This window comes from Nyctereutes procyonoides, unplaced genomic scaffold (assembly GCF_905146905.1).
Source record: "Nyctereutes procyonoides isolate TBG_1078 unplaced genomic scaffold, NYPRO_anot_genome, whole genome shotgun sequence".
NCBI classification, from domain to species: Eukaryota; Metazoa; Chordata; class Mammalia; order Carnivora; family Canidae; genus Nyctereutes; species Nyctereutes procyonoides.
This window is the reverse complement of record NW_026575024.1, coordinates 30,271,143-30,284,896: the sequence shown is the minus strand read 5'-3', so window position 1 is coordinate 30,284,896 and position 13,754 is coordinate 30,271,143. Positions and strand designations below refer to the sequence as shown.

Sequence of the window (13,754 nt, the reverse complement as noted above, 5' to 3'; positions counted from 1 at the left end):
ATATAGCTAAATGGGTGAATTGTATGATATGTGAAATATATCTCAATAAAGCTGTTAAAAATGAAAGCATGAATAGAATTATGGAGGACTGGGGGAGAGATAAGGTATTTCTCTTGGGACTTTTGGCTCTAGGAACTCTGGAGATGTCCTCAAATGGCTGGACAACCTCTTTCCTGCTAACTGTATCCACCTCCATCAACAGGCCCACATTGTCTTCAATTTCTAGGCCCATTCTTGGTGCCATACAGAGGATACTGGTATGGCCATTTCCAGGACCAAAAAAAAAAAAAAAAAGCCACACACATGTGCTGAATACACAGCCATTTCTAGACATCTCATCTACCCACTGCCTGTAGCTGGGGCATAGGGTCCATTTCCACTCCCTCTAAACTGAGCAATCCCCATGCCAATCCATCTGGAACCCTGGGATCTTCCCCCCACTTCCCTCTGTAATCCCTATCTTTCCAATTCCCCACCTTAAACAAGTCCAAAGTCCACCTTCTCTTCTTTTGGTCCAAGCTGTCCAAAGTTGCCCACCAGGCCTAATACCCATTCCATTTATCTAATCATTATTTTTCATGCTTCTTAGAAAGCTTTCCAGTCTCCTTTTCATTTTATTTTTAAGATTTTATTTATTTATTTATTCATGATAGACACAGAGAGAGAAAGAGGCAGAGACACAGGCAGAGAGAGACGCAGGCTCTGTGCCGGGAGCCCAACGCAGGACTCCATCCCGGGACCCCAGGATCACACCCCGGGCCAAAGGCGGCGCTAAACCGCTGAGCCACCCAGGGATCGCCTCCTTTTCATTTTAAAGGACCTGTTATACTCACTTATTGAAAAAAAAAAAGTGGGAAATTCAGCAAAGTAGGAAAAAATAAGCCTACCCACACTGCATTTACCCAAGCACACATTGATTGTAAGCCAGGATGGGTGAAGAGGCAGGAGGGACATATGGATGAAATCACCAAAATGTTGACATGGTTTCCTGAAAATGTATAGCAGGGAGTCTCAGACAGGTAGCCCTACACTCACCTTTGCATACGGACCATCACCTATTATGGACCAAGAACTGATTTGGCTCCTTTTTTTTTTTTTTTTTTTTGATTTGACTCCTGTAGGGAAAAGTCTCCCACATTTTCTCCTAGATCTGGTGATTAGAAGAATATTTTTTATGTCTCAGGAGTGGGAAAGGCCTAACTAAGTAAGACACAAAACCCTGAAGCAATAAAGGAAAAATCTGACAGACCTGCCTACCTAAAGGTTTACAAACTTTCCATATCTAAGATTTCCCTAGGCTAAATTAAAGGACAGCTGGCAGACTGGAAGAACATATTTGCAACATACTTAACAAAGATTTTGTGTTCAGAGCCTATGAAGAGCTCCTAGAAGTCCCCAGAAAGGCAAATACAAGAGAAAAATCAACAAAGAGTATGAAAAAAATCACAGGATTCAAATGGCCAAAACACATATGAAAAGAAAAATACACACGAACACAGCAATGAGTAAACTTTCTTCACCTGGCCTACAGAAACACCACACTGGCTTGATGGTGCTCTTATCTCTTCAGCTGTTTTTCATGAATTTCTTGTTAGTCGTTTCTTGAACCCTTAACCTTGGAGAGCCCAGGGCACTGTCCCTGGTCCTCTTTTCTTCCTTGTACACGCCCCCTCACTTGAAGCCTTAATCAGCCCCAGGTCCTCAGCCCATGCCCCTGGGTCACAGGCTTCCTCTCTGACTACACCTCAGGCTACCCTAAGATTTTTTAAAACACTGCAATGCATTCATTGTTTTAAGAATATCTCATTTTTATGTGTTCAGTACAGGAGGAGGTTTCAGGGATTCATATACATATATTACTTCTGTAGGTGAAAATACAAACATTTATGTCTGTATGCACGGAAAAGCCCAGAAAGTGACACACAGAGATGTTACTAGGGTTTACCTATGGATTATGGGATTACTATCAAATAGATTTAAAATTGTAATGTTGCTTATAAAAATAACTTAAATGTATAACAATAGGCTGTACATAGATTGGTGTTCACCCATAATTGGAACAATATACAACCATTAAAAAGTATGTTGGCAATATTTTATCGACGTGGCAAAATTCTCATCATTCTATGCCAGGTAAAACAGCAGGAGAAGCCAGACATACAGTCTATACATCTGATGCCAGGTTTATGCAATAAATTTTTAAAAAGAAAACTGCATGAGCCTAGAGAAAAGACTGGAAGGAAACGTATCAAAATGTTACCTGTGCGCATCTCTCCAGGTGTTGAGGTGAAAGGTGATTTTTAGTTTCCCGTATTTTTCAGTTTCCCCAAAAGGCGTGAACTATTTTTGCTGTGACAAACCAAACAAAAAACCCCACAAAACACAGTTGTTACTCTTTATGCGCAGCAGATCGCTGCCCACTGGGTGCAGAGGCCTGTCCGACGCCCCTGCCCGCAGGTCGCCGGCCGCCCGAGCGCCGGCGGGTCCAGCAGGCCGCAGCGCCCCCCCGCGGTCGGCCCGGGGCAGCGTGGGGGGGGCGGTGGGCACGGAGGGCGGGGAGGCGGCGCCGGGCGTCCCCGCGCTTCCCGCGAGATCCCGCTCCGCCCGCTCCGCCCCGCTCGCCGCGCTCCCCGCTCCCCGCTCCCCGCTCCCCGCGCCGCGGCACTTCCTGCCTTCCGCGCCCGCGCCGCCCGCCCTCGCCCGCGCCCGCCGCCTGCCGCCCGCCGCCCGGCGCCGCGCCCGCCGGCGCCCCCGAAGGTGTCCCCGGCCGGGCCGGGTCGCCGCCCCGCCCGCCGCCCCGCGAGCCGCTTTGTCTCGGGCGGGGCGCGCGGGAGAGGCCGCCAGGTGCCCCCCGCCGCGGGCCCGGGCCCCCCGCCCCGGGGTGGCGGCGGTGGCGCCGGGCCCCGGGGCGGGGGGCGCGCCGGGATGGGCCCCAAGCGGCGGCAGCTGACGTTCCGGGAGAAGTCGCGGATCATCCAGGAGGTGGAGGAGAACCCGGACCTGCGCAAGGGCGAGATCGCGCGGCGCTTCAACATCCCGCCGTCCACGCTGAGCACCATCCTGAAGAACAAGCGCGCCATCCTGGCGTCGGAGCGCAAGTACGGGGTGGCCTCCACCTGCCGCAAGACCAACAAGCTGTCCCCCTACGACAAGCTCGAGGGGCTGCTCATCGCCTGGTTTCAGCAGATCCGCGCCGCTGGCCTACCCGTCAAGGGCATCATCCTCAAGGAGAAGGCGTTGCGTATAGCCGAGGAGCTGGGCATGGACGACTTCACCGCCTCCAACGGTTGGCTGGACCGCTTCCGCCGGCGCCACGGCGTGGTGTCCTGCAGCGGTGTGGCCCGCGCTCGGTCGCGCAGTGCTGCCCCCCGGCCCCCGGCGGCCGCCGCCAGCCCGCCTGCGGTGCCTTCGGAGGGCAGTGGCGGAGGTTCGACGGGCTGGCGCGCTCGGGAGGAGCAGCCGCCGTCGGTGGCCGAGGGCTACGCCTCCCAGGACGTGTTCAGCGCCATCGAGACCAGTCTGTGGTACGACTTCCTGCCCGACCAGGCTGCGGGGCTGTGCGGCAGCGATGGCCGGGCGCGCAGGGCCACCCAGCGCCTGAGTGTCCTGCTGTGCGCCAACGCGGACGGCAGCGAGAAGCTGCCCCCGCTTGTGGCCGGCAAGTCGGCCAAGCCCCGTGCAGGCCAAGCTGGCCTGCCCTGCGACTACACGGCCAACTCTAAGGGTGGTGTTACCACCCAGGCCCTGGCCAAGTACCTGAAGGCCCTGGACACTCGCATGGCTGCGGAGTCTCGCCGAGTCCTGCTGCTGGCTGGCCGCCTGGCTGCCCAGTCCCTGGATACCTCGGGCCTGCGGCACGTACAGCTGGCCTTCTTCCCTCCGGGCACCGTGCAGCCGCTGGAGCGGGGAGTGGTCCAACAGGTGAAGGGCCACTACCGCCAGGCTATGCTCCTCAAGGCCATGGCCGCACTAGAGGGCCAGGATCGCTCGGGCCTGCAGCTAGGTTTGATGGAGGCCCTGCACTTTGTGGCTGCTGCCTGGCAGGCAGTGGAGCCTTCGGACATAGCTGCCTGCTTCCGTGAGGCTGGCTTCGGGGGTGGCCCAAATGCCACCATCACCACTGCCCTCAAGAGTGAGGGGGAGGAAGAGGAGGAGGAGGAAGAGGAGGAAGAAGAAGAGGAGGAAGAGGAGGAGGAGGGTGAAGGGGAGGAGGAGGAGGAGGAAGAAGAAGGCGAGGAGGAGGAAGGGGGGGAAGGAGAGGAGTTGGGGGAGGAAGAGGAGGTGGAAGAAGAGGGTGATGTTGATGACAGTGATGAAGAGGAGGAGGAAGAGGAGGAAGAGAGCTCCTCTGAGGGGTTGGAGGCCGAGGACTGGGCCCAGGGGGTAGTGGAAGCCGGTGGCAGCTTTGGGGGCTACGGTGCCCAGGAGGAGGCCCAGTGCCCAACCCTCCATTTCCTGGAGGGTGAAGAGGACTCAGAGTCTGACAGTGAGGAAGAGGAGGAAGAGGAGGAGGATGAGGAGGATGAAGATGATGAAGATGAGGAGGAGGATGGTGATGAGGTGCCTGTTCCTAGCTTTGGGGAGGCCATGGCTTACTTTGCTATGGTCAAGAGGTACCTTACTTCCTTCCCCATCGACGACCGAGTGCAGAGCCACATCCTTCACTTGGAACACGATCTGGTCCACGTGACCAGAAAGAACCACGCCAGACAGGCGGGAGTTCGGGGTCTTGGACATCAGAGTTGAGCCACTGGGCCTAGCCATGCCCTACCCGGATGTGGCAGCACCAGCCCAGGGTGGAGAACTCTCTGGGCGACTGCTGCAGATGGAGCCAGAGTGGGGAGCTCCAGATCCTTTAGTGATGTTCCCTGGGCCTGGTGACAGGCCCAGCCACCTCCATAGGGCCCAGGGCTGGCGTCAGCCTCACTGCCTGCTTATTGCCTCTTTCTCAGAGTCCTCTTTCCTCCCCATTTGCCCCTGGGCTTGGGGGACCAGGTGGGGAGGGTGGGGAGCTGTCCGGTGCTACCACACCGTGCCATCAGTGGACTAGGCCACAGGAGCAGCCAGGGATGGGCCCTGGAAGCTCCTGGCCGGAGAGTGCCTCTCCCCTCTGCCGTCCATGCCAGGTCTTTGGTAGGGGGGACCCCAAAGCCATTTTGGGAAGGGCTCCAGAGGAAGGTCCAGCCTAGGCCCCCACAAGGCTGGCAGCCCCCCACCCCTGCCCCTGGGCCGCCTTGAGAAGCACAGTCTAACTCACCACAGGCTCCTGAGCCTGCCTCTGCCTGCTTCCCCATCTTCCCAATCCCTTTCTCTGGTCCAGTCCAGGTTACTTTGGCCCTTGGTTTTCTTCCCAGATTGGAGGTTCCCAAGAGGCCCTCCAGGGGAGTGGTAATGGGCACTTCCCTTGTGGGTAGCTGCAGGGGCCATGCCTCTCCTCCCTCTCTGGCAGGGCCCTATCCTGGGCAGGGGGCCTGGGGCTGGGCCCATAGTCCAGCCATCCAGCCGCTCCTTTGCCAGTCTGAATTCAATAAATCCGTCCACCCCCCTTTTGTGGGGGTGAACGTTTTAACAGCCAAGGGTGCATCCTTCATGGTCTGGGCTTGCGTCTGTCTTGGGAACACGTCCTTTCCTGGTTCCCTCTGGTCCTTGTTCTGGTGGGACATGGAGCCAAGTGTTGAGAGGGTAGCCACAGCTGAGGCCCTGACTGGGGTGAGGGGCCACCTCCATATCTAAATACTGTCTAGGCTTGGGGAGGCAGGTGACATATTCACACTGGCTTGGGTTTGAGGAAGGCCAGGCCTTGCACTGCTTTGGGGTTAGAAAGAAGCTGGGGGTCAGTTGGGTAGGAGAGGAGGGAGGGAGCCAGCAATCCCTCTTGGGCCAAATTACACCGGCAACCAGGCCTATCAAGCCCAAGAAGATCCTTGCAGGATTGGAGTCAGAAGGCAGAGCAAAAGGGGTGTTGGGGCAACTTCTGTGGTGCAAGTTGGAGTCTGGAGGAACATACAGGGCATCCCTTGGTTTATCTTTGATGCCTTAAGAGGGAACCCTTTAGACCTTTTGATGATTGGCATCTCCAAGCCTGGTGGCTATCCTGGGGACAGTGGCAGGAGGAAGATAAAATTCCTGGGACAGATTGCACCCCCAAAAGGCTGGGGGGCACCCCGGTCCAAAGGTGAAGACTGGAGTCTCTGCTGATCCTACCCCTTTCGTGGCTCAGCCCCTCCCTCACTGAGGCCTATAGGCCCCAGCAGTTCCAGCCGGGGGAGGGCCTGGGCTTGGGGCTGCCAGGCAGCTCCAGGCCCCCAAACCGGTTTTCCCACCTCCGCTAAGGCTGGCATGTCACTGCTGCCTTTCCCTCCCTACCACTTCCTTTCAGTTCTTCCTCTCTCCACCCTGGAATGTTGGGGGGTTGTAGACTGTCTAGGTCATCTTTTGTCCCCTGCCTGCGCTGGGTGTGATCTCTTCTAGAAAGGCAAGGCCACCATGTATGACTTTAAAACAAAGTAGAGTGCCAATTCCACACTTGGCCTTCCACACTTCTGGTGCTCAGGCTTCCCCTGTAGACCTTGCTGAGTGACAGCAAAAGTAGTTGGGTTCCCCCTTATCATCATCCCCCACCCCCATTTGAGTTGTGGAGGAGGAAACCGGAAAGTCAAAAGGAAGCCCAGCCTACCCCCTGGCCTGCTCTGGAGTAAGGGGGGAGCAGTAGCCTTTCTCCTGTTCAACCCAGCCCCTTACTTCAAATACCAACAAGGCAAATTATTTCCATTTGTCTCCTCTTCTGCTGAACTGAGGTCATCTCATTAATGGTAGCACCAACTGATGTAAATGGGGCCCTTGCTGTGTGCCAAGCGCTGTGCTAAGCACTTCAGATGCTCATACATCCCCTTTGAGGGAAGTAAAACCATGAGAAAACAGGCACAGAAAGATCCAGGATTCTACCCAAAGCCACATTGGTAGCCTTTGGTGGAAGCAAGCTTTCTTCTCTGGCTCATTGGCTGCTACTGTGTCCCTTCACTAAGGAAGGACCCACATCCCTAACCCTGCTACAATTCGTGCTCTTTTGAAGTGGAATTGGCTACTGAAATCCATTTAATCCTTGGAAGAATAGCTCTTTGAAAGGAGATGGGGGCTGTGAAAGTGTCTACAGGAGCTCCTACAGCTTTTACACCTGTGGCCAACTCCCATCTCCCCCAGTCCCCATATAAATGCAGATCTTCTGTAAATACCTTTCCATTTTCCTCCCTATTACCCCATTGGGACAAATAGGTGAGAACCATTCCCACTTCACCAAAGAGGAAATAGGGTTAAGGAGTTAAATAACCTGCCCTAGGCACTGGCCTTGAACCTGGGAGTCTGAGTCTCATATTAAAAGTCCTACCAGGGGATCCCTGGGTGGCGCAGTGGTTTGGCGCCTGCCTTTGGCCCGGGGCGCGATTCTGGAGACCCGGGATCGAGTCCCACATCGGGCTCCCGGTGCATGGAGCCTGCTTCTCCCTCTGCCTGTGTCTCTGCCTCTCTCTCTCTCACTGTGTGCCTATCATAAATAAATAAAAATTTAAAAAAATATATTTAAAAGTCCTACCAGGACACTGCTGGGAAGGGTAGTAGTGGTGGTGGCCTTAGTAGCACAGAGCTCTGGAGGAGGGACCCAGCAGGGAGGCACTGTCACACAGCCTATCACACAATCCAGATGGGAAGCAGCAGATGATTAACAGTGGATGGCCAGAAAAAGCTGATAAACATTGGGATACTGCCTTCACTTGGGACTGATCACTAAAGGATCCAAAAGGGGAAATCCCAGCCCTGGGGAGGCTGGTGCAGGGATTCTGAGGGTCTGGTTGGCTTTGGCAGATTCCTGAGTGGGCCAACGGCTGATCAGGTGAAGTGGGCGCAGATGCTGGGAAGACAAGGCCACTTAATCGCCTTTCAAAGCTGGGGCCTGAGAGTAAGGAGAGGGAGAGAACTACAACTCCCAGAAATCCCTGCTCCCTGCCAAGTCAAGGATAGTTGCCATGGTTTCAGAAAACAATATGGCTGCTCCCAGCTGGGAGGAGAGTCCGGATTAGAGGGGTGGAGGCAGGTCTCGTCGCCCTCAGTGGCAAGAGAAGAGGAGCCTGAGGGATCGTGAGGTTGAGGCTGGACGCTGGACGGCTAGAACAGCCTGGCCTTGCCGACGGTGCCAATGGCGGGCAGCGTGGACGAGGAGGCGTTGCACCAGCTGTACCTGTGGGTGGACAACATACCTCTGTCCCGGCCCAAGCGAAATCTCTCCAGGGATTTCAGTGATGGAGGTGTGCACCTCAGTGTGTGTGCGCTCCTGTGTGTATCCCTTGTGTCCATGTTTGTTGACACGTTCTGTCCTGTGTGTATATGTGTAAGGGGTCTGTATGCATATGTCTCTGTGCTTTTGTGTGTGTGGGTATGTGTGTTTGTTGGGGGGTGTCTATCTCTTAGAAGTTCAGTTGTAGAAGTTGTGTGTGTGTGTGTGTGTGTGTGTTTCTATCTCTATGGGAATGTGAGTGTGCGTGTGTCCATATGTACGTCCCCTTGTTCTATCCTTCATGCATGTGTGGTGTGTTTGTGTGAGTCTGTGACTCCTGAGACTTTAATGACTAAGACGTGTGTCTGTTTTTGTCCATTTCTCTGTGTGTTCTTGTTCATTGCTGTATTTTTAAAAAGATTTTATTTATTTTTTCATGAGAGACACAGAGAGAGGCGGAGACATAGGCAGAGGGAGAAGCAGGCTCCCTGCAGGGAACCTGATGCAGGACTCCATCCCACGACCCCAGGATCACACCCTGAGCCTAAGGCAGATGCTCAACCACTGAGCCAACCAGGCATCCCTCATTGCTGCATTCCTTATATCTGTCTTGTGGAAGTCTGAGCATGTGTATATTCATTTGCTTATTGATGATTCTGTCCTGCATGCATGTAGGACTTCTTGCTTGCATGTGTGTTTCTTTGTGATTGTTAGGAGGCTCTGTGTCTGAAACTCTCTCCTGAGATTTTAATGACAGAGTATGCATCTCTGTATGCATTTATTGGTCCCTGTGTGACTTATTGTGCTTGTGTATGTTCATGACTATCTCTTGGAACTTGAGTGATGGAAAAAATGTGTGTGTGTGTGTTTGTGTGTCTCTGTATTGTGTGTGCGTGTGTACCTTATGTGGACTTGTGTATGTATGGGCATGTGTGTGTCCTGTATGTCTACACACTTTGTCCTATATGCATTTCTATAGGGGGATCTTATCACACGTGTCTGCTTGTGTGAATCTGTGACTCTTTCCTGGTACTTTAGGGTTGGAGTTTGCGTGTGTGTGTGTGTGTGTGTGTGTGTGTGTACCTGCGTATGCAGGAGTATCCGTGTAAATGACTAGGGTGGAACCCAGGCTCCTGATGGGCTGTCTTGGAGACTCATTCTCTACTAGAGGACCTGTGACCTTTTCATGTGCCTGAGTTAATGGGGGTGGGATGCCACTCCTCTGGGGTATACTGGAGGCTGATTGCTGATATCTGATCTTGCTTTCTTGAACACTTTTCCCTCTCCTTCAACACCCCTCCCTCCCTGTCATCTTTTCCCTTTCCACATCTCTACCTCTCTGCTTGGTCCTACCACTTTGCAACCCCTGATTCTCCCATTCCATGCACATCTTCTCCCTACTCCTTCTCCCCCCCCCCCCACCACTTTCTCTGTCTGCTCGCATTTCTTCAGTCCTGGTCGCAGAAGTCATCAAGTTTTACTTCCCCAAGATGGTGGAGATGCACAATTATGTCCCTGCCAACTCTCTCCAACAGAAGCTCAGCAACTGGGGTCACCTAAACAGGTAGCAGAATACCTGGTGCACTACCGGAATCTCCATCCCCTACCCCCGGATCCCAGGCAGGGCTGCCCCAACACCCCCACCCCCACACACATCTCCTAAGGTCTCCAACAGAGTCCTAGAGCCCAGGCTGGGACTCTGTTGGTGACATAACGCAGACAGAATCTGGTAACAAAATCAAGGGACTCTTTTACTGGGGGAGGAGACAAGGAAATGGGATACCTGAGAATCCGGCTTTACCCCCCCCCCCCCGCCCCCCGCCCCAGCCGCACCACTTCCTCCTCCATCACGTCCCTCACTTCATTCCCTGAGGACCCAGTCTGCCATCCCTGTGTCTATCCTCCAGGAAAGTGCTGAACAAACTGAACTTCTCGGTACCAGAGGATGTGATGCGCAAGATCGCTCAATGCGCGCCGGGCGTGGTGGAGCTAGTACTCATTCCGCTGAGGCAGCGCCTGGAGGAACGCCAGAGGCGCAGGAAGCAGGGCACCAGCTCCTTACAGGTGCCACCCTGCTCAAACATCTCCCACTGCTTTGCGGAAGCTTCCCAGGCAGCAGGAAGCCCCACCTTTCTGATAAGTGTGGGAGAAGGGAGTCTGGCAGAGGGAGCCTGGCCTTGGAGACCATGGAATAGATATGGGGTTCCTTGGGGATGAGGGAGCCCGATCTCACAGTACACCCCTGGGCTTCTTTCAGGAGCTGGCTCCTCAGGATGGCACTGGCTACATGGATGTGGGTAAAGTGGCCTTTATTTTTCTTCCCTCCCAGGAGCAGCTTTCCTCCTGTCCTACCTTCGTATTGGGAAAATAGGACTTCTAGCATGGCTAACTCCTCTACTTGCCTTGTCTCAGGTTTGTCCCGGAAGGCCGGAGGGGAAGGTGCCCTGGACCCCCAGGGAGGGGGGCAGCTCAGGTAAGGAAGCTGGGAGTTCCTATCTTACCAGGCCTGGTAATCCCCCAACACTGGCAGGTAAGGGTGGGGCAGGCTGTTCCTGGGAAGGCAGGAACCAGGAGGGGGAGGATTCAGGGGAATGGGGAGGGAGGGCCTGCCCGAGGGACTTTGGAAGGGTGAGAGTGGGGCCCAAGGTCCAAGCCTCTGCTAAGCAGCTTCCCACTCCAGGGAGGGCCGGTTGCCCGGGCCTCGGCCTCCAGGATATAGCCAGGCAGTGCAGGGCGACCCAAGCTTCGTCCTCCAGATCGCGGAAAAAGAGCAGGAGCTGTTGGCCTCTCAGGAGACTGTGCAGGTGAGGGTGCCCTGGGAAGGTGCGGGCAGTGGTGGGGCAATGGGTGCTTAGGGCCTGCGGTGGTGGGGATAGAGGGCAGCAGGCAGCTGACCTAACCTCTGTGCCGCACGACCCAGGTCCTGCAGATGAAGGTGAGGCGCTTGGAGCACTTGCTCCAGCTGAAGAACGTGCGCATCGACGACCTCTCGCGGCGGCTCCAGCAGGCAGAGCGTAAGCAGCGGTGAGCGGTGAGCCGCGAGCCACGGCCCGGTCGGAGCGAGCAGGAAACCCCAGTACCCGCCAGAGCCCAGACACTGCGACCGAAGCACCCACCCACGAACCCACTGGCCTACCGATGGACGAATGGGCGGGCCGAGCCAGCAGGTCCAATGAGCCTCCCGGGGAGCCAACACGTCCCTCCCTTGGGGTGGGGCACGTATGGGGTGGGCGGTGGGGCAGCGAGGCAGGAGCCTTAAGAGCGGAGCCTGGAACTGAGCCACCTTCTTCCACTACATCCGGGTCAGGAGAATGGACCGCTTTCCAGAACCCAGGAGCCACGTGCAGAGACCTGCCATGCTCTCCAAAGCAGCGCCCAACCCCAGGGGCTCCACCTTGATGTTCCCTGCTCTGGGCCTTGAGAGGCAGTGCTCCCGCTGGGTCCACACTCCTAGAAACAGGTCCAAGCCCAGCTCTGAGGACAGTGTTGTCTCCATCCAGGCTAGTTCTCTGCGCTCTGAGCTGTGCAGGAAGCTGCCCCAGGCAGCTGAGGGAGACCCTTGCCTCTCTTGGGCACTCACCTGGGACCCAGATCGAGGCTGGGGAACACAGCAGCTGGAGAGGAAAGGATGAGTGGGTTCAGTGAGGAGTGGGGAAGACATGGGCTGTGCCTGTCCCAATTACTCTCCCTTACTGTGGGCACCTTTGAGAATACTTGGGAGTTATGGTATCACACGGCCCCCATTAAAGAGTTGTGCTATCTTTCCCTTGACTGCCTTCTCTCTCTGTCTAGATTTCTTGCCTCTCTTATGCTGCACTCCGCCACCACCTCCTCCCTTTGAGTGAAAGAGCCTTGTAGGCCCAGAGCAGGGCTCATCTTATGGGCACCTGGGCCCTGGGTAGCCACTGCCTGGTAGGCTGTTGATATCATAGGGGTCAGGTCTTGTGCACTAGAACAGCCTAACTTCTAACCCTGGTCTTAGACTGACCCCCAAATCCATCCTCACAGTGTCAAAACCCAACTCCAGACCCAGGTTAGATTCTCCCCAAATGTAACCACACACCCTCAACTCTGCCCATGGACTGACCCCTAAATCTGTCCTCTGCTTGACTCCCTATCCTGCTCACAGACTCATCCCTAGCTCTGTGAACTGAAGCCAAGCTTGACTCTCAAACATGACCAAGACACTATGGCCATGAAGTGACCCTAACTCTTGATAATTTAGTGACTACTAGAGCATTCTGGAACCCTATGATTCTATTTTTGGACATATACCAAGGGAAATTTAAGTTCTTGTGTTTTGTATTTTGGAACACATGTACAGCGATGTTCACAGTGACAGTCTCTGTAATAGAAAATAATTGAAAAGTATTTGTATTAGCATCCATCACTGTATAAGAAATTACCACAAACTTAGTATCTTAACACACATTTATTATATCATATTTACTGTGGGTCAAGAGTCCAGGCTGGGTCCTTTGCTTCAGAGTTTCTCCTAAGGCTGCCATCAAAGTGTTGGCTAGAGCTGTGGTTTCATCTGAAGTCCTGACTGGGGAAGAAATCACTTCCAAGTTCATGTGGTTGTTGATAGAGTTCAGTTTTTTTTGTAGGCTGTTGGACTGAGGGTTTCAGTTTCTTACTGGTTGTTAGCTGGTGCTGCCCTCATTTCCTTCCCATGTGGTCCTGTCCAGTAAGTATATTAGCTTACTTCACCAAAGCCAGCAAAGGAGAGAGTTAATGGAGTCTGCTAGCAAGATCACAGTTACAATCTTATCTAATGTAATCAGAGAAGTGACATCCATCACATTTGTTGTATCCTATTTATTAGAAGTAAGTCATGAGGTCCAGCCCACATTCAAGGGGTGTGGTACACGTGGGTGTGAATACTAGGAGACAGGGATACTTGGGATCCATTTTAGAAGCTGTATACCACAAAGAGGAAAAAGTAATAAAAGTGTAAAAGCTAGGAGGGTGGTTACCTGTGAGAGGAAGCGGAGGGCAGAGATGCAAGAAGCATGCAAGTTATTTGTAATGTTTTAGTCCTTGGACAGGTGGTGGGTTTACAGGTGTTCATAGTGGGCTGTTTATGGACAAGCAAGAGAGAGTGTCATGAACTAAGGAGTATGCGTAGTCAAATTCTGTCCACCTAAGTTCCTCAAATAATAAATAAAAATAAAAATTGATGACTACTCCTAACCTTGGTCTGAGCCTCTTCTCTGCACTCAGCCTGGTCTCAGGTTAACATTGGCTTTAACCTGACCTTCTACCTTCCCCAAATTAACCACCAACCCTCACCTTCCCCAAATTAACCACCAACCCTCACACATATTGACCTCAGCTCTAGCACTGTTATCTTGCTGTAGTCTGCACTGGGTCTCCAGAGTTCTGTTCTCTGGGTCTGTCATCATGGACCACATCTGTAGATTCCTGTGTGTGGAGCTGATAGGAATGGTTTGTAGAGGGGCTTGGGGACCAGGAGGTGGGTTAG

General features: G+C 53.9%; 2 protein-coding genes across 2 annotated transcripts; both read left to right on the top strand.

The window, feature by feature from the left end:
* The first annotated feature begins 2,740 nt into the window (after positions 1-2,740).
* Positions 2,741-5,576, top strand: CENPB (centromere protein B). The gene has a single exon (XM_055306531.1). The coding sequence runs from the start codon at positions 2,926-2,928 to the stop codon at positions 4,744-4,746; it is 1,821 nt and encodes a 606-aa protein (XP_055162506.1). The 5' UTR covers positions 2,741-2,925; the 3' UTR covers positions 4,747-5,576.
* An 89-nt stretch (positions 5,577-5,665) lies between these two features.
* Positions 5,666-13,380, top strand: SPEF1 (sperm flagellar 1). The gene is made up of 7 exons (XM_055306542.1): positions 5,666-8,297; positions 9,719-9,830; positions 10,174-10,330; positions 10,524-10,563; positions 10,679-10,739; positions 10,947-11,070; positions 11,187-13,380. The coding sequence occupies exons 1-7, from the start codon at positions 8,189-8,191 to the stop codon at positions 11,292-11,294; spliced, it is 711 nt and encodes a 236-aa protein (XP_055162517.1). The 5' UTR covers positions 5,666-8,188; the 3' UTR covers positions 11,295-13,380.
* The last annotated feature ends 374 nt before the right edge of the window (positions 13,381-13,754 follow it).